Here is a 27062-nt window from a genome sequence, read left to right on the forward strand (position 1 = left end):
ATAAAGCTGATGTTGAAGGATTTTGCCTTTAATCGAATTGCAGCGAGTCTTTCATTCACTGGGGTGAAGCTGGAGACCAGATGTTTTAACCTCCGACCAACTACAAATCTGCAACCTCCGACCAACTACAAATCATGCTTTGTATCCTGGCAGCTATAATACAGTGCGTCACCTTTAGGTGTTGTTGTGACGCCTTTCCCATTCCATCGTATTTCCTGTATGGCAGTAATGTCGGCCTTGTACTTTTCAAGTACATCTGCCAATGCGTAAACTGCACCTTCTCTATAAAGAGTGCGAACATTCCAGGTGCAGATTCGCAGATCATGGTCCTTAAAACGTTTGCGGGGGTCGTCAACTTTTGAGGGATTTGTTTTTCTTTTCTTTCGTTTTTTCATAGTAGGCTGTTTTTCTTGATTTTACTCTACTATAAACGTCGATCTAGAGACACATAATTTCATATCAAAATTTCAGTGAAATTACTGTAGTGTGGCCCGGGACTAAACGTCTGAGGTCTTTTGCTTTGTACTGTAGAGTAAACGAACAACATCCAGTAACAATAGCCCTGTGCAAGAATCTTCAAGTTTTACCACTTTTTACTCGAAAAGCGTTCCTTTACTTCAGAGACCATACAATTCATATGGCTGCAGTATACAACTTTTACTACTTTTGCCGGTTTTACCATTTTCAAAAGTAAAGGAACAGACCAAATTTGTACAAATGTTGAGTAAACGAAACATACATTTCGAAATACAAGGTTTCGAATGGGCACAAACTATTTTTGATAAAAACCAGCGGATTTTAATTGTCAGCCAAAGACGTTTACCCCACAAAAAAGTTCTAATGTAAACTTGCTATAATTGTGTTCCAGAGTTCACAACCAACCAAAAACTACATTAAAACACCACATATTCTTCGCTTTTTTGGATTTTCTTATATTTTATTTTCTTTTATTTTCTACAATTCTAGTATTACAAGTATTTTCTTCTTCATTATGTTCTAACAAAATTACAAAATAATTAAATTGCAATTTGCCACATAAGCTCGGGTGTCATTTTAAATTAAATAACTACATACATACTTATGTAGGTTTACAAATACGTACATACATACATATATTTTATGTAATTATTTCTTAGTTAAAAAAGAATTAAAAATTAAATTATAAAAAAAACTGCAAATACCACAAAATTAAGCGTTTGGCCCTTTCTTTGCTACTAAAAAAGAGACTTCTAACAAAAAATACAAATAATTATAAAAATAGGGTGAAAATATTACAGTGATTTGTTGTCGTTGTTTTGTTTTATTGTTGTTCTTAGATGTTTTTTATGTTATATTTCTCCTGATTTAAGAATATTTACAAGAAATGGGTTCGTTCCCGTTAGTCCTGGCGTCTAAAAAATGGCAAACAAATAATGTTCCAAGACAAAACTACAGCTACTTTTATTTACCCATAAAAATGATAATTTCTTTGGCATGAAAAAAGTAGATAGCGATTTTGTCATTTGTTGTGTATTTTTTATTAAATTTTAGAAATGCATATGCATCACTTTTCAAACACATTGGCAACTTCGTTTATAAGATCGAGAGGTATCCGTCAAAATTTTGAATAATCTTTTAATCGGAGTGTCATGTTAGCTTTTTGTCTCCAAAGTGTGAATGTCAAATTACAACAGTTTCAGAAGACTGTGACATATGCTTTCTTTGTTCTTCTTTTTTTTAACTGCAGGACAACGGTACGTTTCTTATGTCAATTATAATGAGAATTTCTTTGTTCGTTTTCTTTTTGTTTTAAGGTTTACATCTTTCCACATCTTTATTTTAAATTACTTTTCTTTTTTTTGTAATGAATATAATCTTATAACTAAATTTTTGTTTTACAAACTAAATAAAATTATTTGGGGGGAGGGTTTTTGTGTTTATTAAAAAATTAATAAATTATGAAGACGAAGAAAACCATTGTGACCATTTTTGCATATGGAACGAATGGTTTTTTAATTAATGGATATGATTTAATTGTTGCCAGCGGCAGCAATTATTCTTTGTCTCGTCGTTTCTCCTATGGGTGATGTGCTCTTGGCATAGTCTTCCAATTTGTTGTTGATCGATTGGGCGAATTTGGTGTTGCCATTGATTTCATGTTTACCATTTTCTGTGGCTGCTTTGAGGAGTCCATTTTCATAGGCTTTCTTTGATTTTTCCTAAATGATAAAAGAGAGAGATTAGTAAAAGAAAGAATGAATAATTATCAGCTCAATCTTCACTTACCTTTGCATCCCTTCTCAAATAAGACTTCTTATAGAAATCAGAGAACAAGAAATAGAACATAACAGCATGAGCTCCAATGAAGTAGGCAAAGCCAATGGGATAATTGCAATCATTTCTGAAGAACAATTGGAATGAATGGATCATAACCAAAACGAATTGTACCATTTGCAAGACTGTCAAGTATTTCTTCCACCACAAATATTTTTGTACTTTGGGTCCCATGGCAGCCAACATGTAATAGGTGTACATAATAATGTGAACAAAGGTGTTGAGGAAACCAAAGAATGTCGAATGACCACCGGGAGTAAATTTAACACCCCACCATACGGACACGGGCATAATACCATGATGAATCACATGCAATGTTGAGACTTGATCATAACGTTTACGCATCACAAAGAAGAAGGTATCAAAGAATTCGGTGAATTTCGAAAAGAAGTACCACCAACAACCACGCGCCGTCTACAATGAAAGAGAGAGGGGAATATTAGTATAAAAATATCAAATAATTAAACGTGTCTATGTCTATAAAAACAAAACAAATTTTTACGTAATTCTATCTTTATTTCATTATTAACACTGCTTAAATAATATTTGCTATTGTCTGCTTAGAAATTTGTTATTTGTAAATATTGATTTTTGTAATATTCATGAGAATTTTGTTCGTAGTAATAAGGTTTGATATTTGCATTTATTATACAATATTAAATTACACATTGTAAATAATGCCCGATATTATCGTAATACACATAACATTCAAATATAGAGGCAGCGGGAAGAAGATGCCAAATGAAGCTGAACCATCATTCATACCTTTCATGACCAAAAAATCAATCTAAAGAAATAAACACCGAAAAAGTTAAGACCTGTAGTGGGATTCTGTAACTCATTTTTGCTGTTATCTACTACTGTAGTGGGATTCTGTAACTCATTTTTGCTGTTATCGATAATTGTCGGTAAAATTAAAATGCTTATAATTTCGATAATTAACGAAAATTTTCGGTAAGTTAACGATGAATAAAAAGTAGTCGCTAGCCTCTACCGACACAAACTGTGATGCCAACTTTTCTTTATGTTTTTAGTCATCATTTTGAGATTTAATTTTACCGATTTTTGTCGGTAACAGCAAGAATGAGTTACAGAATCCCACTACTGGGGCTGGATTCTTGTTCTATGAAAATTTGAAATGAAAAATATTCCCTTTATAATTTTTTTCATTTGACAGTTTTTTTCCTTTATAAAAGTTTTCATTTCACATTTTCATAGAAACAGAATTGAGCCCCTGGGTATATAAGCTGCCTCGCTTGGTTGCCTTGCTTTCCTGCTTCATTTCTGACATAATAAAAATAAAAGAATAACGAAGGCCGAGCAAATTTCGAACTGGGTTGCCGTTTTCTTTTTTATTCTTTTATTAGAAGCAAGCAAGGTAAGCAGGCGAGGCAGCTTATGTACCCAGGCCTTTATAGTTGAAGAAAAAGTGTAGAAGTCGTCAACAAACGAGAGACAGGTGCCATCACGTAAATACTGATATAGATTTTTGGTCACATTCTATAATATTCCCAAATTTATTGATATCTTTTATCTCAAATATTTATTACTTTTTACACATCTAAGGCCCGACCCAGAATGTTTAGTATTTAAACATACAACGAAACTATCATTCTTTTTTCATGTATTATTAAATTTTATTATTGAGGATTATAGTGCAAAAATTATTTAATCTGCCCGGGAGAATGTGCAAATAACTTTTGTACATACTACATATATGTATAAGGTCTGTACAATAACCCAAAAATTCGTAAAAATTTTTACTGAATGCTGTTCGTAACAAAATTTTCCAACAAAAGAGAGCGAGTTGAGAGAGACTTTTTGACAGTTTTGTGACTGAGAACTTGCAATTTTGTGCCGGGAAAATTTGTCCCGTAAAAATATGTAAGTTTTGCCAGCTGGCTTTAAATCAGCTGTTCAATGTAAACAACTTGAAATGTTAAGATTTTTGACCAAGAAAATTTCACAATTTAATTTTTTAGATTCTAAAGCGTTGTGGATAGGACTATTGTTTTAAATAAGTAAAATGCAATTCTAAAATATATGCTTTCTTCCATTTGGTCTAAAATATCAAAAGAATTTTCATAAATTTTCGGAAACAGCTGACTTTCTTCCAAGTTCATACAAAAATGTTGTTCCATAACTTTCTGCAATTTTTCTTGCTTGAGAAAGTAAAATTCACTGAGAGAAGTTGATACAGACCTATACTTTCGACGCATGTGAAGGCGAGACCAACCACCGATGTATCAACAAATGGTCTGTTCCTTTACTTCTGAAAATGGTAAAACCGGCAAAAGTAGTAAAAGTTGAAAACTGCTCCCATATGAATTGTATTGTGTCTGAAGTAAAGGAACGCTTTTCGAGTAAAAAGTTGTAAAACTTAAAGATTCTTGAACGTAAAGGAACAGGGCTAAAGTAATCATTATTTATAGCTCCTTTTTTTAAGTTACGAAGTTAAGAAATTAAAACATCGATACTATAGTAGTTGTAATTGTAGGTCCAGTGCTTTGCCTGTGATCCGATTGTTTAACAAGAAAGAGGAGCTGGTGGTACCAGTGATACAAAGGATACTGTACACAGAAAAACTGTCCATTCTGTCCCGGTCGTCGGAGGAAGTAGAACAAAAGAGGGTACGTGAAAGAAAAATCTGGTACAAGGGGAGAGAAAAATGGCGAAATTGATAGCCATGAATTAGATACTTCAAATTGACTGGAAGAAAGCTGAAGGGGCTAAAGTAAGACTGGAATCTACGGTGTATACACAATTCGAAATGCTACAAGTCCTTCAGAATGAATACGATGCGATGACGGCCATGGAGATAATTGAAGCGGAGGTGAATGCAATGAAGACAACATCTGAAGAGGAAAATGCAGTCAAGCTTGCCAAAACCCTAAATGAGCAAGTCAAGAATGCTTTGCGTGAGGCTGAGGAATCTAAAGCCTTAAACACATACAACGTTTAAGTAAAGTTGGACGTCATATCTGATAAAAGAATAACAAAGATGTCAATATTAAGTATGTCTGGTTACTTTCCCAGCAAGAAATGTCCAGCAAGAACTTTCTCAGAGAGTAAGGGGTTTTTATTCTCTTTTGCTAGAAAATTATAAAAAGTAAACAGACACTTTCCCAGCAAAAACCAGCAAGCAATCAGCTGGCTTGCCAAAACAGAACAACTTGTCGGCCAATAAGGGAACCAATGGAAGCAAAAATGTGTATTTTATTAAAAATAAAAAAAGAAAATGACCCAAAAATAGATTTTCCCCATCGCAACTTTGGTCTTAAAAAAAAATAATACAATTGGACTTGCTATTTCCGCAATAAAATTGTTTTTTATTTTCACAAACATAAATCAACGAAAAATTAAAAACATATGATTGATTGTTTTCAGGAAGAAGAAGAGTTGCAAATGTTTGCTAGAAGAAATTTGTCCAGCAAGAATTTGCAAACTCTCAGTAAAAGAACTGTCAAAATGTCTCTCTCGATTCGCTCTCTTTTGCTGGCTTTTTGTGTTAACAGACGACTTCCAGCAACAATTGGTACAAATTGTCTCAAATTTTAGGGTAACCGGACAGACCTATAATAAGATAGGAAGAGTCAATTGTGAAAAATTAACTGTAGAGGGAGTTAACCTCTGTTGCTACGATATCATAGCAACATTCTGTTAAACGAAAACTGTAAAGGCCCCTACTCATTAGTCAGTCTGACTGCCAATGAGTAACAGTTTTCGTTTAACAGAATGTTGCTATGATATCGTAGCAACAGAGGTTAACTCCCTCTACAGTTAATTTTTCACAATTGACTTTTCCTATCTTATAATATTGACATCTTTGAGAATAAAATAACAAGGGTTATATAGTTCGAATTTTTCTATATTCCTTTATCAGAAATGACATCCAACTTTACTAAAACGTTGGATGTGTTTAGGGCTTAAGGTAGTCAAGGAAGAATTAACAGCTGATATCCAAGAGGCAGCCCATGAGGTGACAGCTATGAAGGCAGAAGTGAGAAGACTCAATGAAGAATTGGCTAGCTCAGAGAGCGCAAAGCTAGTACAAGATGTAATGATAAAGCGAGGAACGTCAATATTAGCCCATCGGAAATTGCGTAAAAGCAGCGAGGGTATCAAGATGACAGATATATATCTCTCATTTATCAGACAGAAAGCAGGAAATCTCACGAGAAGGAGAATGGTCGAGCCTTATTGAATTGGAGGTGGTGGTAAATGAAGCCAAATGCATAAAGAAGGAAGAAAAGGAATTGTTCTTCAACGTTAAGCATAGGAGAAATCCAACCAAAAAACAAGAGAAGGATAACTTTCTTCGGCGTGGGAAGTAGAAGGTCCCCAAGGCCAGAAAAGTAAAGCTGCCACAGAATGATAACTTTTTACGCTGGAAGAATAAGATGTCCAATACAAGTAAGAAGAAACAGCCAGAGAAATATAATGAGAGTACCCCCAGAATAAATATGCAACCAAATGAGGATTCGGGCTGCAAAATAAAGCCGGCAGACAAAGGTGATGGAATCTGCAAGAACGAAAGGCTGGAACGATGGAGGAGCTACCTAGGTGCAATCACGTAGCTTGCGGATTATAATAACATTGATTTTTTTATATTTCTACATTTAGAATTTTATTTGATTTTTTTATTTCCAATATGCATATTTGGAAATAATTTACTTTTTATTCATATTTATTTTTGGGCCCAAAAACGTATAGGTGTAAAGACTAGAACAAATGCATTTTCAAAAAACATATGATACTAGTTCCACATTTTGGTTATAGATTGATTCCCATTTCTCGCGACAGAAAACATAAACGTCGTGTTTTGTGGCTGAAATTTATTTCTTTACCTTTTTTATTGTTGATTTAATAAAAAAATCGAAAGTGATTGCCGTCAAACTTGAGTTTAAATGTTTTTCTTGTCAATATTCCAATGAGTAACAGTTTTCGTTTAACAGAATGTTGTTATAATATCGTAACAACAGAGGTTAACTCCATCTACAGTTAATTTTTCACAATTGACTTTTCCTATCTTAGTATATTTACATCTTTGTTGGGCCTCCAAGTAGGGATAGGCAATGGAAAACAATAATCGATTTTTCGACTTTTCGATTTGGGTCTAAAACTAAAAATGCGATTTTCGGTCTTGCGATGATTTCAGTTGTCTTAAGTACAGTACACATTGTCAGTTTTGAATGACGATTTTTTGCAATTATCGATAACTGTCCAACCGTCCAGCAACCATAAAATAATTGCATGATGAATGACAAAAATAAACGGCCACACTAGCAAGCAACAACAAAACTGTCATTCAAAACTGACAATGTGTACCCAGCTTTAGAACTGACTTTTTCATAACCGCAAAAAATCGATTATAGTCGACTATTCGTCGATTTTCGAGTTTTCTTTTGAAACTGTAAAACCGCCAAAAGTGTAAAACCGCCAAGTCAACAATCGACGGACAAACTCGAAAATCGATCACAAGATAATCGATTATGCGATTTTCCCCCCAGACAAAAGTCGACTACGATTTTTGACTGCAAAAAGTCGATCAAACGATTAACCGAAAGTCGACTTACCTATCCCTACCTCCAAGATGTTCCAAAGATGTCAATATTACAAGATAGGAAAAGTCAATTGTTAAAAATTAACTGTAGAGGGAGTTAAGCTCTGTTGCTACGATATCATAGCAACATTCTGTTAAACGAAAACTGTTATTCATTGGAATATTGACAAGAAAAACATTAAAACTCAAGCTTGACGGCATTCACTTTTGATTTTATTATTAAATAAACAATAAAAAAAGTAAAGAAATAAATTTCAGCCACAAAACACAACGTTAATGTTTTCTGCCGCGATAAATGGGAATCAAAAACGACTGGCATTGCTGTTATCAATTCCAGTGAGTTGTGTAGCCATCTGTAACCAAAATGTGGAACTATTAGCATATGTTTTTGGAAAATGCATTTCTTCTAGTCTTTACTTCTCTACGTTTTTGAGATGTTCACGTACCGAACAGGCTGAAAGAATAAAGAAAGTGAATGTCTTGCTGAGGGTTATGTGTGTGTAGGAAAGAGACATTTAGTTGAACAGGGATATCTATTTTTAATACAGTCCACTTGAAAATGATAAACATTTAGTAGACAGACCGGCCCTTCTTGTAGGAGGTCGTTTGAATAAAGTGAGATAAGACTTTTTATTGCTACATGTCGTATGTCTGAGTTAGATCCAAGATATAGTGGACTTCGCGAGTCGGAATCATGTCATGGTTGTGGCCGTGCAGGAAACCAAGTTCAACAATAACTGCAGTCTACAGCGTGGTGATGGTTACAACGTACTGAGGGAGGGTCGCACCAGAAGTGAAAGTGGAGGGTATAAGCTTTCCTGCTGCACCAGTCTCTACGCTTTGCACGGTCAATGAGAACGCCACTACCAGGGAAAGTGTCACAGTTCGCCACACAAAAGTATGGTTTCACTTGATCTGACAAATGACGTCACCTAGCAATCCATCCTTTGTCTTAGGTCAGACCATCTTCCCAAATTGTCTCCATCAACAGACCGCCCGACTTCATCAACTCTTAACGCCGCACTTTCATCAGTAATGAAAAGCTAATTGACCTAGTTTAAGAGACCACTTCAGAGATCTGTGAGACCAAACTTTCCAGCAGAGGCGAGCAAATTTGCGTGATGAGCTTCGACATGCCGACCCCAGTGACCACCGGGTCAGGGAGCTGACACAAGAAGTCAACACGTTGATGGTCGAGCATGAGCGCAAATCATCTGAAGACTTACAACATTGGAGCCGGAATAATTGAATTGTGGGCAATGGTTAAAGGCCTAGCTACATAAGCAGCCTTGCCATGATTGCCTTGCTTTCCTCCTTCATTTCTGACATAACAAAAATAAAAGAATAAAGAAGGCCGAGCAAATTTCGAACTGAGTTGCCTTTTTCTTTTTTATTCTTTTATCAGAAGCAAGCAAGGCAAGCAGGCGAGGCAGCTTATGTACCTAGGCCTTAAACTGCCTCGCCTGCATGCCTTGCTTGCTTCTGATAAAAGAATAAAAAATAATAAAGAAATTTGCTCGGCCTTCTTTATTCTTTTATTTTTATTATGTTAGAAATGAAGCAGGCAAGCAGGCGAGGCAGCTTATGTACCCAAGCCTTAAGTCACTCTCGAACAATGGAAAGACAGTTTGTCGAGCACCCCGGGCGTGACAGAGCGAAGAGAAGAGTACTACGTCGTATTACATCTCTTCCAGTCGAGGAGGAAACACCACAATTTAAAATGGATGATGTTGTGGGTGCCATCAGGAACGCTATATCATTCAAAGTGGTGGGCAATGATGGAATCTCCATGGCAATGCTGAAACCGCTGGATATGTCGGGCGTCGAGTATCACTAAAGTTCTCAACCTGTTGCTAGCCATTCACATTGTTCCCGAAGTCTGGAAAATGGGCAGGGTAGTCGCTCTACTGAAGCCAGACAAGGATGCCAGCATAGGTGAATTGTACAGACCGATTTCGCTCTTGTTGTCCGTACCAAAAACCCTTGAGGCTGTAATCCTCCCCAGTGTCAGAAATAGCTATGGTGTTGTCGATCATCAGAACCCGAAACCATAGTGTTTTAGCCAGCAGCTGCCAACCCAGCATCAAACCTATGGTTCTACGTAGGTTTCATGCTGCTGCAACAACAACATAGAGCTCAACGCCATCTCCAAATATATTATTGTAGGACCCATCCAGAGCAAGTCGTGTGATAGAGGAGTAATGTTGGCGCTTGACTTATCAAAAGCCTTTGCCACTGTCAAGCACTCCACGCTGTTTGAGGACATCGAGCAGACTACCCTCCGGTCAAGTTTGAAACTTTACATAATCAATTATATGTGTGGACGCCAGTCGCACATGAAATTCAGGAACAATAAGTTTAATCACCGTGGAGTGAAACAGAGTCCCCCAAAGGTGGGGTGATTTACACGGAACTGTTTAAACTCTATCTCTCCTGTATCCCCCAACTATCGCAGTTGAGTAGTGTCAGCTGCCACGTCAAACCATAGTAGTTTTGGCTCAAAAACGCGCGGGAAGCTCCAGCCCTATAGGGCAAGGCATGTCAAGGGGGATCTTCATGTTCTAGAAAGAGAGGTCCAACGTTACATGAGAGAACCCCTAGGTAAACAAGCCTATCAAGCAGATTTAAATAGCATTCAGAGATGTCATAAACAACTATCGTGTGAATGCGGTCCTCGGATGCTTTTGTGATTTTGCGAATGATTATATGCCTCATATGAAATATTTTTGTTCTCTTTTCAAGCGAAAGTTTTCGCCATATTTTTTGCTTTGCAAAATAATTCATAATTTATGATATTTTGGTTTTTAAAATGAAAATTATTTTATATAACAAGAAATTGCAAAAAAAAACAAAATATTGTCACCATGATCACGCTATTATTTTCGTCATACTTTGTTGGTGATGATGGTCAATGGCCGCATGTCGTTTTATCACTTTCCGTGTCTGAAGAGAGAAAGTCTTTTGACCCGAATTAAAAATTTAAAATAGAAGCAAAGAAGATATCGGGGTTTTAACTACGAGTTGGATTTCATACAAATCGATGTCATTAATTATTTGCATAAATTATAAGGTGATTGACTAACGTTATTTTATGATTTGCTAGATTCCATAAAATGTTCATTCATTCACCATTCTCCAGCATGTCTGGCTAGAGGTGTAATTTTATTACAAATATTTATTTATTTTACACTTTCTACGATTGGGAATAGGTTTTTCGTATAAAGAATAAACATATAAAATGTATACATATGTATGTATAAATTTACATACATATGTAAGAATGTATATTAATGGTTAATAGGCATGCCTAGTAAGCTAAGATATACTACCCAGAATTTTTTGAAGAAAGTGGAGGTTGTAAAATTTCTTGTTAATGAAATTAATATTTAAAAAAATTATTTTAACCATGGCACAATTACCAAGGTAGTGGTATCACACCAGCTGTTCGAATGTGAAAAGTCAAATCCCTTTATAAAAAAATCATTTTTGTTGTAATTTCCCCCAAAAACATAAAGAACATTTTGACATAACATATTCAAAATTTTACGATACCACTACCTGGGTAATTGTGCCATGATTTTAACCATACTACCTTGCCTTTCAGTTTTTGTATTAATTTTTTTCTGGAAAATTGTTTTATACACTTTTAAAATTTTGTTCCAACTGTGAAGTGTCTTTATTTAATTGAATCGAGTCTATTCAGAAAAATCCTCAACGAAATTGGTATTCCATTTTATTAAAAAAAATCACTCCTTATTCCGTTACGGTTACCAGTTGTTGTTTACAGATCTCACGGCGATTATTCCGTTTTAAAAAAGTCTTTAAAATAATAATTCCAATCTTGTAAATATTCATATTAAAACCTTCAAGCGTGCTTTTACAACGCTTCATTGATAAACAAACACGTGTTTGGAATTCTCAAGAATTCTTGTGATCAAAGTTCAATACTGCTATCTTTTTTATTGCTCCCATCTTCACAATTTCAACAGATTCGAACAGATATATAATCACCCAAAATATTCATGTGTGTCATTTATATTGCCTAAGGCCATGTTTTTTGCCATTATTAAATAAAAGAGACGGCGTGACGTCTCCAACAACAGCAGCAACTTTAAACGGATATACACAACAAATAATATACCATCAGCTAAGATGAGTTTGCTTGCCCATCTAAACAGAAATTATGCTAATTTGTTAAAGATACAAACAAATTTGTTAAATCATCCTGAATCTATTTTAACTGTTCTTTTTACTGTATGGCCCTGAGATCGAAACATTCTGAAAAGTTCTTTCTATTCTTCAATGAAATTAATAACAACTCCATATTTACATTAGGCAATTTTCCCTGCGGCAATTTTCAGTTTGTTGGTGAGAGAGGGTGTTGAGAGGCAAAGGGTTACCATATGCCCCACCTGTCTCTCCCTCAAACTGACTATTGCCGCAAGGAAAATTGCCTAATGTAAATATGAACTTATGCTTGGTTTACATTTACGAAATCCACTCGAGTTCAACTGTCAATTCCAATGACAAATGAAATCGAATGGATTTCAGATGAGTTTTCATTTGACGTATTCACAAAGGAATTGACAGTTGAAATCGAGTGGATTTCGTAAATGTAAACCAAGCATTAGTAGACAAAAACAAGTGGTTACATATATAAAAATAACAGTACGTTTAGACTGTGCTTGATTTAGCAAATCCAGTGGATTTTCATACAATATTTGTCAATTAAATCGAAATAATACACATGATCATCGTACAAGTGTATAGTCTAAACCAAGCTTAAATATTTGTGGGGTTTTATTTCTTTTTTTTTACTCACCCTTATTGCCTTTGGTGAATATGAATAATCGACAGGTTCACATGTAAAGCTGTAACCATTTAACCAACCACCAATTGATGCCTGAAAAAGGAAAGAGTTTTTTGTTCGTTAGTTAGTTCCACTCAAGGTGCGTCATATGGCTCTAGTTTTGCACTAGTTTGACTTTGGTCAAATTTTCTTACCTCGTAGAACAGATATATGCTGAATAAAACTTGGAAGAAATTATATACAACTAACACTTTACGCAATTCAAATGGTTTTCTGTTTTCCATCAATTTTGGACCCAATATCTGGAAAGAAAAGGAAAGAAAATAATATATTAGTTGAGTTGTAAGCAAAAAAAAAAAACTATATAAAACAAGTAAGAACGGCGTCAAGTTTGGCCGGGCTAAACTTTTATACCCTCCCTCACGAAATGTATTGAAGCTAAGCTTTTCCTCTGGGTGACGTAGGGGATGGAAGATACCAAGGAACGGCACTGACCGGCTTTAACATGGCAAAGCCCAGGATTTATCTTGGTCTCTCTTTCATCTCAAGTGGACACTGACCTCCCCGTGGTGTCGCCTGGGGAACTGCCTTTAACACCCGTTAAAGGTAGTGAGCTAACATGTGCCGCGCGTTCAGCCATAAGAACGTTAAAAACTTGGGTTTGGGCGTCGGGTTAGTAACCCTCACCTAGAAAAGAAAAACAAATCCCTCAAAAGTTGACGACCCTCGCAAACGTTTTAAGGACCATGATCTGCGAATCTGCACCTGGAATGTTCGCACTCTTTATAGAGAAGGTGCAGTTTACGCATTGGCAGATGTACTTGAAAAGTATAAGGCCGACATTACTGGAAATACGATGGAACGGGAAAGGCGTCACAACAACACCTAAAGGTGACGCACTGTATTATAGCTGCCATAACACAAAGCATGAGTTTGGTTGCGGATTTGTAGTTGGTCGGTTAAAACAACTGGTCTCCAGCTTCAATGAAAGACTCGCTGCAATTCGACTAAAAGCAAAATTCTTCAACATCAGCTTTATTTGCGCTCATGCTCCCACTGAAGACAAGGACGAACAGACCAAAGATATATTTTACGAGCGCTTAGAAGAAACGGTCATAGCCCTGCCCATGACATTAAAATTATACTAGGCGATTTTAATGCCAAAACTGGAAAAGAGAATATCTTTGGCCCAACATTCGGGAAATTCAGTCTCCACAGTGAAACATCTGACAATGGTATGAGGATGATAGACTTTGCACCTGCAAAAAACATGGTAGTTAGCAGTACCAGATTTAATCATCTCGATATTCATAAGGGCACCTGGCTGTCTCCAGATCAAAGAACAAGTAATCAAATTGATCATGTTGTGATAGATGGAAGACATTCATCGAGCGTGTTGGATGTACGATCGTTCCGAGGCGCAAACATTGATTCGGACCACTACCTTGTTGCAGCAAAAGTACGCACCCGGTTAAACGTAGCAAAAAAAGTACGAACAGACACAACACGAAAGTTAGACATCGGTAAGCTGCAATCACAACAGATAGCCACAGCATATTCCACTCAACTAGCCCAATTGCTAAAGTCAAAGCACTCCTCATCCCGATAACATATCAGCGCAATGGCAAAGCATTGCCCACTCCATGCAAACAGCCGCAAAATCCATACTTGGATACCAGAGGCCTCCACCAAGGAATCCATGGTATGATCAGGAGTGTCGTGCTGCCACCGAAGAGAAAAATGCGGCATATAGGGCTACTTTACAATCCGTAGCAACGCGTAGCGCACGAGAGAGATACAGGGAGAAAAGGAGAGAGGAGAAACGTCTTTTCCGCAGGAAAAAGAGAGAGTTGGAAAAGCGGGAGTGTGAACAAATCGAGATGTACAGGAGCCAGAATGAAGTCCGAAAATTCTACCAAAGAGGGAAACATCAAACAGATGGCTTTGGTACAGGCACATCCTCCTGTAGAGACCAGCAAGGTAATTTGGTAACAGATACAGAAAGCGTGCTCAGGATATGGAAGGAACATTTCTCCAATCTGCTGGTATCCAATAGTAGTGAAGACGAAGACCACAGATCCAATCCCAGAAGATGGTATAGAATGTATACCGGCCAAGATGAGGTAAAAACAGCAATTAACCGGCTGAAGAATAATAAAGCAGCAGGAGCCGATGGCTTACCAGCCGAGCTGTTCAAAACCGGAGGCGACACGCTGATAAGGTGTATTCATCAACTAGTTACCACCATCTGGCAGGAAGAACGAAAACCCGACGATTTGAACCTGAGTATCCTGTGCCCCGTCCATAAGAAAGGGGAACGACTAAAGCCTATGGTCAACGAGGTATTGGACCATACCAATGCGGCTTTAGACCTGGCAAGTGCACCACTGACCAGATATTTACCCTGCGACAAATCCTGGAGAAGACCCAAGGGATGCAAATGGACACATATCACCTTTTTGTCGATTAGAAAGCAGCATTCGATAGTCCCCTCCGATCAAAGGTATTCCATGCAATGTCTGAATTTGGTATCCCCGCAAACCTCATTCGGCTTTGTAAGATGACTAACTGATACTAGGTCCTCAGTTAAAATTGGAAAGAACCTCTCCGAACAGTTCAGTACCAAAAGAGGTTTCAGACAAGCATACAGCCTTCCGTGTGACCTATTCAACATTTTGCTGGAAAAGGTAATACGAGATGCCAATGTCAAAAGAAATCGCACAATTTACACCAATAGCCACATGTAACATGCTTATGCTGATGACATAGATCATGGGACGATCAGTAAAGGAAGTAACTGATAGCTTTAGGAAGGTTGAAGCAGAATCTGCGAAAGTAGGTCTGGCGGTAAACGGCGAAAAGACCAAATTGATGGTGTCGACGCGCAAAGCGTCCATAGAGCTCGGACCAACTGTGGAAGTTAGTAACTATAATTTTGAGGTAATTAAAGACTTCGTCTACCTTGACACTGCACAGTGTCCAATTTTCCGAAAAACCTGGCCAAAACTCTAAAAATGAATGGATTTTGACCTAACCTTTGGTTCTTATGTTTTTCGGGCCGCTGATTACATTTTTGATATTATTTAACCCTCAGGCGGTCATTTAAGGGGTCTTTTTGGTCCCTCCTCCTATAAAATGTGATCTTATCGGATCAAAATATTCTACAAATTTCTTCGCCATCAATTTTTACTATAGGTCCTAGAATACACCAAAACTCTATATCTTACCTTAACTCCAGAAATATGCAAATTAGAAAAACATTGTAGGGTTAATGTCGTACTTAATCAAAGTTTTGGCAAAATTGTCATACAAAGCATCATTTTAGAAGAATGGCGTCAAAGCAAAAATGTTCTTAGCTAAATTTCACTATAAGTCACCAAAGAAATTAAATCTCTATTTGCATTACACACCAAGGAAATATCGGTATCAATTTTGCCAAAAAACCAAGAAACTAAAATAGGGGTGCAAGCTTCCACATTGTCAACAGTTTTGGAATATTCAGTTGTGGATCACTTGGAATCCTTGCACTTTAGGTGTATAATGTCTTTGGCAACTTTACTGACAAGAATGCAAGGAATATTTGTCTTAAAAAATTAACCCTCGTGCGAGTCATAAAAGGGGTCCTTTTGCTCCCTTTTTCCACAATTCTTTAAAATCTCCTATAAAATCTGGTCGGATCAGACCAAAATATTCTAGAAATTTGTTCGCCATAAAATTTTACTATAGGTCTTAAAATATATCAAAACTCTAAATTATGCCCAAACGCCAGAAAGTGACCCTATACTATATTCTGACATTCTGAATGAAAGAAAATCTGTATATACCTGCCAGACAAAATATCACATAAATACGAAAAGTGCAAATATGTGCAGGATGTTTCGATGGAAATCCGTAAAAAACCCTTCCTTTTTTATGAAATGATAAATTACACGACCCAACTCGATCTTACTCACAACTATTTTCATAATTTATTGTGAAAATTGATCTTGAAAAAAGTTAACAAGTACGGATATCAATTATTACAGAACGCACAATTCATTGGCGACACTGAACATCTTAAATAAGTTTCACATAACTTTCATTACAATTACAAAAAGAAAATATTTAATAACCGTTGTTTATTTTGCATATTATCATAGATTTATAAACAACTTAAATATTAAAAAAAAAGTAAAATTCCAAATAGAGTCACTTCGACCTGCTAATAATAAGTGGGTATAAACACTTATTAAACAAGAAATGTATATATTTTTTCATAACTACACGCAATGGGATCCTATAAACAATATCTGACCCTTTTTAGTGTAAATTCATAAATTTTTTTCCGATTTTTGGCCAGGTTTTTTGGAAAATTGGACACTGTGCACTGCCATAAACACAACAAACAACATCAGTTGCGAAATAAGAAGAAGAATTGTATTGGCCAACAGATGCTACTATGGTTTAAGTAAGCAGTTTAAAAACAAAGCCACATCTCGTCAAACATTCTTGTCGTACGTTGAACTCATGAACAAGAAGTCCAAGCCCGTACTGAGAAATAAGAAGTTCCCCAAGGTGGGGGTGATATCTTCGGAACTACCTCTCCTGTATTGCGCCCCCTCCAGGCAGCATTGAGATCGTTACGTATTCGAATGATTGTACGATCTTGCCGTCCGGTACCTTCTTTGATGTCATTTGTGGAAGGCCGAATTCCTATTTGAGTGATCTTACACCTTTTTCGACGCGGGGAATATGCAAATATCCGGCACTTAATCTACGGCCACTCTGTTCACCACGGCAGAGGTGAGAACATAGTTGATGTCATGGTCGATGGTAGCACAATTCCGACTACAAACTACCTCAAAATTCTAGGCGTCACATTCGACAGCATGTTCATGCCGTCCGCGCACTGCACAGCTATGTGCTACAAGCGGAGATGAATGAACAAGGTCTTCAAGTCGCTTGGCGGGACTTGTTGACACATATAACGCGATATGTCGGTCTGTGGTGAGTCAGTTTGGTCCGCGAATATTAGTGCAACACGATGGAAAAATATTCAAACCTTTAAATAAGCAGCCATTAGAACTGCAATAGAATGCCTCCACATGTCTTTCTTTCGGGTGTCATCGTGAGAGGATGTCAGGAGGAATCTTCATGATCTAGAAAAAGAGAGGTCTAGCGTTACAAGACAGAACCCCTAGATCAACAGGTGAATTTCAAGTGTTTAATATAGATTCTCATAGAACTAACTACAGGAAGAATGAACCGTTAACGCGATATCTCTATTTAATTAAATCCACATAGATAAAATATAAAATATAGATTACCACATAAGATCTGGTAGCAATGTCAAAAAGAAACATAAAGAATCAATTTTCGTCTTTTATTTCACAGTTTTTAATTTAGTTTTGTCAGCGTTCGACTTTTTCTTCTGTTTTTCGTCCATTATTTCTTCATTGTGAAATAATCGTCAAACTAAAGTCGAAAAATCAGTTCTACCATTTTTTACCTGCAGAAATTTGTCTGATAGGCTATCAGTGATAGCCTGTGGTAGAAGAGAAAGGCATATGTGCACCCTCTCCTCTCTCACTCTCTTAAAAATTGCTGCAAGTTTTACCACTTTTTGGGGTTAAGGAACGCTTTGCAGGTTAAAAATGGTAACCTCAGGTAAATAAAGGAACACAGCTATAACGTCATCTTTTAAAGACATTATAAATTATTTCAAAACTTTATGCTGTAATTTTGCAAGATTTTTTGAAGCAATATTTATTTTAGTTTACACCAGATTAACAATATTTTTTAATTTATTTACATCTAGCGGCAAAGTTTTACTTGATGGGTGGGCAGATATTGTCATCTGGATTTTGACCTCCAAAATATAAAATATGCGAAATTTCTGTTTTCTTGTAGGGCAATAAAATTAATTCGCACCTTTGCACATTGTTTTTTTGTGCTTCAGTTGTTTTTCCCACTTCGTTTTTTCTTTTGCTGTAAATTTACTAATTTATAGTTTTTTTTTGTTTTACTTTGATGTTGCAAGGCGGTGTTTATAAAGGTTGATTTGTGATATTCAAACATTTTGCGTGCGATCATAATTAGACTATTATTAATTAAAAGCTATAAAAAAAAAATAACAAATTCAATTCAACTTGACCTATTTTCGTGGTGACTACAGTTAAAACATGTCCGTCGCACTTTAAAGCAATGAAAATAAAAAACCGAAGTAAAGTCATTGGCCGCAAAATTGCCGAAAATTATCATATTAAAAGTAAACAAATTTATTTAATTTGTTATAGATATGCTTTTTTAAGGTGATTTAAGACAAAAACATGTATTGTTTTATTTTTTGTTATTTGAAGATACACGTGAATGTATTTAAGAATCTAAAGAAACTAAATTAAGGAGTGGTCCATGGATTAACATAGCAGATTATGCGTGCCTATGAACCTGTTTCATCCGACATCTTAATTTATAAGATTTGGTATTTCCTTATGATTGGGATTGGTTGGTTTTAAAGTTTTTAATTCTTATTTCTTTTTATTTCGAGCACCACTTGGTATTTGCTAGAATCTACTATTTTTGAATTTTATATTATACTAGCAAAGTGTCCGCTACTTCGTATGCGGAAAGGATATAAAAAAACAAATTAAGCAATATATATATAATATGGAAATGGCGAACACTGAGAATTTTATTGCACTAATACCAATTTTAATCAATATTTATTGTTATTTTAGTACTGTTCGTACATCTTTAGTTCGATTTAAAAAAAGATCAGCCGTATCTCACCCCTTTCATATTAACAGCGATACCAACGTTGCACACCAATACTCACCCTAAATCCAAAGAATACAGATTCCAGCACTGTCCCTATACCCAACAACAAATTGAGTGACATTAAGTACTCTTCGTACCCATAAGTACGATTTTTCAAAACTACCTAAATCCTTCAATTCAACAGTAACCTTAATTCCAAACGAACAGGATTCCTGCGCAATCGGTGCACTCAAATCCAAATTGCACCATTTCTCAATTCTACACTTCAACCGTAGTCTTACCAAATTGAAGGATTCCAGCTCTATCCGTTCCCCCAAATAGTATGGAGGGTATATTAAGTTTGTCATTCCGTTTGTAACACATCGAACTAATCATTTGCGACCCTATAAGGTATATAATTCTGAGACGATCTAGCCATGTCCGTCTGTCCGTCCGTCCGTCTGTTGTAATCACTCTAGCGTCTGCAATAATTGAGATAGAGTGCTGAAATTTTGCAGCCGAGGGTCTTTTTTCCATAGGCAGGTCAAGTTCGAAGATGGGCTATATCGGTCCACTCTTTGGTATAGCCCCCACATAAAGGTACTTCCGGATTTGAGGTATTTTGACGTTCTTCGCCACATTTGCAGACCGAATTAGCTATAATTTGGCACTTAGGGTTCCTGGAGACCAAGAAACATATCTATAAAAAATTATAACGGTACCTCCCGATTTGAGGTATTTTGAGTATGCAAACCGAACTAGATATAATTTGGCATTTAGGATACATGGAGGTCAAAAAATATATCTATAAAAAAATATGTATATAGGTCCAAGTTTTGGTATAAGCCCCATATAACGATACCTCCGGATTTGAGGTATTTTGACGTTCTTCGCCACATTTGCAGACCGAATTAGCTATAATTTGGCAGTTAGGGTTCCTGGAGGCCAAGAAACATATCTATAAAAAATTATAACGGTACCTCCCGATTTGAGGTATTTTGAGTATGCAAACCGAACTAGATATAATTTGGCATTTAGGATACATGGAGGTCAAAAAATATATCTACAAAAAAATATGGATATAGGTCCAAGTTTTGGTATAGCCCTCATATAACGGTTCCTCCCGATTTGAGGTATTTTGGTATTTTCGCTACATTTTTAGACCGGATTAGATACAATTTGGCATTTAGGGTCTCTGTAGGTCAAGAAACATTTTTTCAAAAATTCCACGTCCACGTTTTGGTATAGCCCCCATATACATAAATGGAGGGAAGGGAAACTAATTATTCCATTGTTACTTTCTATGTTTATATAATGGTGGAGGGTATAAAAAGTTCGACCAGGTCGAACTTAAAACCTTTTTACTTGTTAATCTTCATCAGTGACCCTCAGTCCAAATTTGAAGGATCAAGCTCTATCCGTTCACCCAAATCCACATTTTACTAAATTTAGTACCATATAGTACGGTTCGTATACATAAGTACGAATTTCCTAAATTACCTCAATCCTACACTTCAACAGTAATCTCAATTACGAATTGAGGATCCCAGTTCTATCAGTTCACTCAAATCCCCATCTAACCATATTTTGGTCTATTTAGTACTTTGGTACATCTTTTTTATACCATACACCACACTGGGGTATTGTGGGGTATTATGTCTTTGTGCATCTGTATGTAACATACAAAAGGAAACGAAATAGACCCATAGTTCCTTATGGGGATATACATATAATCACTTTCTGAGTCGATTTATGCATGTCCGTCCGTCTGTCCATGTATTTTTGTTCGCAACGTACAGGTCGCATTTTTGTCCGATTCAGCTGAAAATTGGGGACTATAATTTTTTTAGCCATAGAAAGAACGCTATTGCTTTTGGTGAAAATCGGTTCAGATTTGGATATAGCTCCCATATATATTTTCACCCGATTTCACTTATTTGCTGCACCAAACGCGCTATATACGTCTGATTTTGATAAAATTTGGAATGTTTGACTGAATTCGGTCTAGAAATAAGTGTACCAAATTATATCGAAATCGGTTCAGATTTGTATATAGCTCCCATATATATTGTCGGCCGGTTTCACGTATTTTCTGTACCAACAACGCTATACATGTCCGATTTCAATGAAATTTGGAATGTATAACTGAATTCGGTCTACAAATAAATGTGCCGAATTATATCGAAATCGGTTCAGATTTGGATATAGCTCCCATATATATTTTCGGCCGATTTCGCGTATTTGCTGCACCAAACACGCTATATAAGTCCGATTTCAATGATATTTGGAATGTGTGACTGAATTCGGTCTGGAAATAAATATGCGAAATTATATCGAAATCGGTTAAGATTTGGATATAGCTCCCATATATATTTTACATATTCACAGTGGTGTAGGGTATCATATAGTCGGCCCCTCCCGACTTTGATCCTTTCCTTACTGGTTTTACTCTTCATCAGTGTCCCAAGTCCAAATTGTACTAAATTTACTACCATTTAGTACTGTTCGCACACATACATAAGTATGATTTTCCAAAACTACCTCAATGCTACACTCCACCAGTAACCTAAATTCCAAATTTCAGAATTCCAGCTCTATCCGATCACCCAAATCCAAATTGTACCAGATTTGGTACCATTTAGTGCTTTTAGTATCCATAAGTACGAATTTCCAAAACTACCTCAATTTTGCACTGTAACAGTAATCTTAATTCCAAATTTCAGGATTCCGGCTGTATCCGTTCACACAAATACATGTTGCCCCAAATTTCGTACCATTTACTATTTTTCGTACCCATAAGTACGAATTTCCAAAACTATTTAAATCCTCCACTCCATCAGCGGTCTTAGTTCCAAATCCCATGGTTTCCAGTTCTATTCGCTTACGCAAATCCAAATTGTACCAAATATGGTACCATTTAGTACTTTTTGTACCCATAAGTACGAATTTCCATAACTACCTCAGTTCTACACTCCAACAGTAATAGTAATTCCAAATCTCACGATTCCTGCTCTGTGCGTTCACTCAAATCCAAATTGTACCAAATTTAGTACCATTTAGCACTTTTCGTACCCATATGTACATTGTACAAATTCCCAAAACTGCCTACATATCTCGAACCAACACTCCAACAGTAATCTTATGTCCAAATTTCAGGATTCCAACTCTACAGTTAGGCCAAATTCGAATTGTACCAAATTTAGTACAATTTAGTACTTTTCGTACACATACATAAGTCCTCCTCCTTGTATTAACTCCTCAACCTTGGTTTTCATTCCAAATGACAAGCTTTTAGCTCTATCAGTTGAAATAATACCAAATTTTACTAAATTTGGTACAATTTAGTACTCTTGTAGATATAAGCACGAATTTTCAAAACTACATCCATATCTCAATCCTACACTCCAACAGTAATCTTAAATCCAAATTTCAGATTTCCAGCTCTATCCGTTCACCCACGGATTGTACCAAATTTAGTACATTATAGCACTTTTCGTACACATAAGTACAACTTTCCAAAACTATCTCCATATCTCAATCTTATACTCCAACAGTAGCCTTAAATCGAAATTTCAGCATTCCAATTCTATCCGTTTTCCCAAATCCAAGTTGCGCAAAATTTAGTACCATTTATTACATTTCGTACACATAAGTACGAATTTCCAAAACTACATCCATACCCAAATCCACATTGTACCAAATTTAGTACTACTTAGTACTTTTTTTACACATATGTACGAATTTTCAAAAATGCCTTTATATCTCAATCTTACACTCCAACAGTAAACTTAAAATCAAATTTCTGGTTTATAGCTCTATCCGTTCATCCGAATCAAAATTGTATCAAATTTAGTACTATTTAGTACTTTTCGTACACATAAGTACGAATTTCCAAAACCATCCATCCTTTATTCTCATACTATATTTCAAGATTCTAGCTCTATCCGTTGAAAAGGCGTACAGAAATAAAGCCCCAAGAAATAACGCCCCAAACGGGAATGAAAATGGACCCCAATTTTTGGGGTGTTTTTACAATTTGAAAAATTGCCCCAATACAAAAAGGCCCCAAACTATGAAATTTGGCCCCAAAAATATATTGCAATTATGCCCCAAAATTTCATTGGGGCCAAAATGCATTTTTGAAATTGGGGTGCATTTGCAAAATGCATTATCACCCCAAACAACGAAAATGCAATTAGGCCCCAAAGTATGCATTCACGCCAGAAAATATTTATTCACTTAAATTTGGGGTGTAAATGAAGCCCTAAATTTGGGGTGTAATTTCAAAAAATATTTTTAAAGATATTCATTCAATAGTTTGTAATATGTAACTAATTAATGACTGTACTTTTTTACGATTGTAGCATGTTAAAGCCACCTAGAAACAAGCTCTTATTTTCAAGTGTACTAGCAGGCGTCTATGAATGTGATAAAAATTTTAATTTTAAATAAAATTAAAGACGATTGCGAAGGAATCGCAAAATCTTTGGGAAGTGGATCGTCGGTATCAAGTACCGTTCGTAATGTTTTTCAGAAATATTGTGATAAGTGAGTATTTCTGTACCAAATTCTATATACATATATGTATGTATATATTTTTATAATTTCCAGCAAGAATCACAAAGTATATATTTTAACAAAATACAAAGAAGTTTGCATTACATCGTTAGCAAAAAATTTGTGTCGGCTCCAAAAACTCCCCATCAAATAGTTGAAGCATTCATGCTCGAAAAGGTGTGGACACATTTCGGTCTGACCAAAACCAAACAAACCCGAGACAGACTTTAACTACTCCATATCTCCAAATCAAGTCAAACAGAATTAGAAAGAAATGGAAAGTAGCTGAAGAAAAATATTTTAAAAAAATAATTAAAAAAATCAAACAGAATTAGAGAAAGTGGAGAGTAGCTGAAGAAAAATTTAAAAAATCAAACAGATTTAGAAAAAAAAGGAGAGTTGCTAAAGAAAAATACATTTAAAAATCGCGCGATTTTTTAAATATATATTTTTCTTCAGCTACTCTCCTAATTCTGCTTGACTTGATTTGGAGAGAAAAAATATTTAAAAAAAAAAATTTTTAATATATTTTTTCATTCCAAATCCATTCAAACAGATTTAGAAAAAAAGGGAGAGTAGCTGAAGAAAAATATATTTAAAAAAATCGCGCGATTTTTTAAATATATTTTTCTTCAGCTACTCTCCCTTTTTTTCTAAATCTGTTTGATTTTTTAAATATATTTTTCTTCAGCTACTCTCCATTTCTTTCTAATTCTTTTTGACTTGATTTGGAGAGAAAAAATATATCTAAAAAATCGCGCGATTTTTTAAATATATTTTTTCTCTCCAAATCAAGTCAAACAGAATTAGAAAGAAATGGAGAGAAAAAATATATTAAAAAATCGCGCGATTTTTTTAGTATCTTTTTTCTCTCCAAGTCAAGTCAAACAGAATTAGGAGAGTAGCTGAAGAAAAATATATTTAAAAATTCGCGCGATTTTTTCAAATATATTTTCCTTCCTTTCTCTGTAAAAAAGGAAAAATAAATGCCTTAGCATTTTTAAATAGGATGGTGTTTGAAGAAAACGCTATATGCACAAATATGCTCCCAATGGAAGATGAGGTATATAAATTAAACATTGTTAATAGGTGTATCTTTTTACTTTCTTAATGTTGCTGAAACATTTTTTCAGCAGCTTTTCCTTTACACAACTGTCAAAATCTGCAACATTAGTAATAATTATTACCAATTATTATTACTTATCATATAATTTTTTGAATTCTATGAAATAAGTGTTTACTTTTGCTTATTATTACTAAAAATTATTGTTATTTTGAGTCCTTTAATTTTTTCGCTTTTTTCTTAATAAAGTTTTTGAAAATGCACCCCATTTTTGATCATATCTTAATAAAAATTTTAGAAAATGCACCCCAATTTCTTGTTTTTGTTAAACACTAAAATATATTTAGGCCCCAAACATGTGCAAAAAAGCCCTAATGAAAAATTCAATTAGGCCCCAATATTATTTAGACCCCAATTTGATTTTCAAATGTTCGATTTACTTGTTGTGAAGACAATTTGGCCCCAACAGTTGAATGAAAAAAAGTCCCAAAAAGACGAAATTAGACCCCAAAAGTTTTGTTGTTGTTTTTCATATACCTGTTTGGGGCCTATTTTCATTTTCAATTTGGGGTGTTATTTCCTGGGGCCTTATTTCTGTACGCCGTTGAAAATATACAATTGGTACTAAATTTAGTAACTTTTAGTACTTATAGGTCGAACTTCCAAAAACACTTTGGTACATCTTTCTAGCTCTCCACCAGTGACCATCATTCCAAATTTCAGAATTCTAGCTCTTTCCGTTTGCCTAATACAATGGGTACCATATTTAGTACCTTTTAGTACTTTTCGTACCCTTCTGGTTCGAATTTCCAAAAAACCCAAAGGTACATCTTTCTAACTCTTCATCAGTTATCCTCATTCCATATTTCAGAATTCTAGCTCTTTCCGTTTGCCATATTTAGTAACTTTTAGTACTTTTCGTACCCTTCTAGGTCGAATTTCCTAAAAACACAGCCTTATCTCACCCCTACACACCGACAGCAACCTACAGTCAAAATTTCAGCTTTCTAGCTTCAGCGGTTTCGTCTGGTCGATGATATGTCACTCACTCACTCACTCACTAAGTTCACTTTAAGACCTGCTCTCGAATCACTTTGATTTTTGTTGAAGCAATTTCCATTCGCTACCTCCATTACGACGGTAACAGCTTTTTCAGGTGCAAGTCCATATTTCTTGGAAAAACAACCCGAAAGGTGTAAAAAACCCCTATGTCACCATATGTGGCGGTCGGGGAGAACAATAACTCTCGAACTGTTCAACCGATTTGGTCCAACATTTGGTCTTCGTCATATTATATCCAAACTTAGTTTCATGGGCAATACTGGTCCACAACTTTCGATACTTCTCCCAATATTTAAAAAATTTCACTAAAATGCTAGGACGATATCACTTGGATGGGGCAACCAATTTGGTCCAAACTTTGGATCTTCTAATATTTTATCAAAATTTAGGTTAAACTTCTCAAATGGCCCATATCGGTCCTCCCTAAGGGTACCTGCCCCACAAAAGTTCAACATTTGTGTCTTAGTGCAGACAATTCCTACTCTACATTTTTGACGCAAGTTCAACTGTCCAAAAAGGGCCACAGAATTCTGAAGATACCTTAAATACATTCGATCTGTCCGGAGGTGAAAGTTTCGCTTCACATTGGCTGAGGGTATATATCGGTCGGCAAAGCCGACTGATACTTTTTTACTTGTTTTGTTAGGGTTTCGCGATTTTGCTTGAATACGGCAAGTCTTATCGGCATGGGACCTGAGAAAATCTTATAGTTGTGAAAATTCTCTAAAAGACTGCCTTATTTAATTTTTTCTAGGTTGTTCCATTTTTTTAGATATATAAGTTTAAGTTGGGAAATTGCAGTCATTGTTTTATAAGGAGACGATACAGAATTGGATTGAATTTGAATTGTTCCAATTTCAACTTCTATATCTCAAAAATGGCAAAACCTACGAAAATATCATTAAAGTCAATCTTGTAGAGAATTTTGATAGCTACAACATTTTCTTTATTCCCATTTT

The 27062-nt window shown here is 35.7% G+C and overlaps 1 protein-coding gene across 2 annotated transcripts in view; it reads right to left on the bottom strand.

Annotated features, from left to right (window-relative positions):
- Positions 1–911: 911 nt before the first annotated feature.
- The window catches only part of Elovl7 (ELOVL fatty acid elongase 7), a 145682-nt gene continuing 119531 nt past the window's right edge, over positions 912–27062 (bottom strand). For both annotated transcript variants that reach the window (XM_073961970.1, XM_073961969.1), the window contains exons 3-6: positions 12881–12988; positions 12699–12779; positions 2266–2727; positions 912–2198 (exon numbers count right to left, since the gene is read on the bottom strand). In XM_073961970.1, coding sequence (XP_073818071.1) covers positions 2010–2198; positions 2266–2727; positions 12699–12779; positions 12881–12988 — 840 coding nt within the window. In that variant the 3' untranslated portion in view covers positions 912–2009. The remainder of the gene's footprint in view (positions 2199–2265; positions 2728–12698; positions 12780–12880; positions 12989–27062) is intronic.

Source organism: Musca autumnalis, unplaced genomic scaffold (genome assembly GCF_047663935.1).
Source record: "Musca autumnalis isolate F117 unplaced genomic scaffold, ASM4766393v1 scaffold_1, whole genome shotgun sequence".
NCBI lineage: Eukaryota > Metazoa > Arthropoda > Insecta > Diptera > Muscidae > Musca > Musca autumnalis.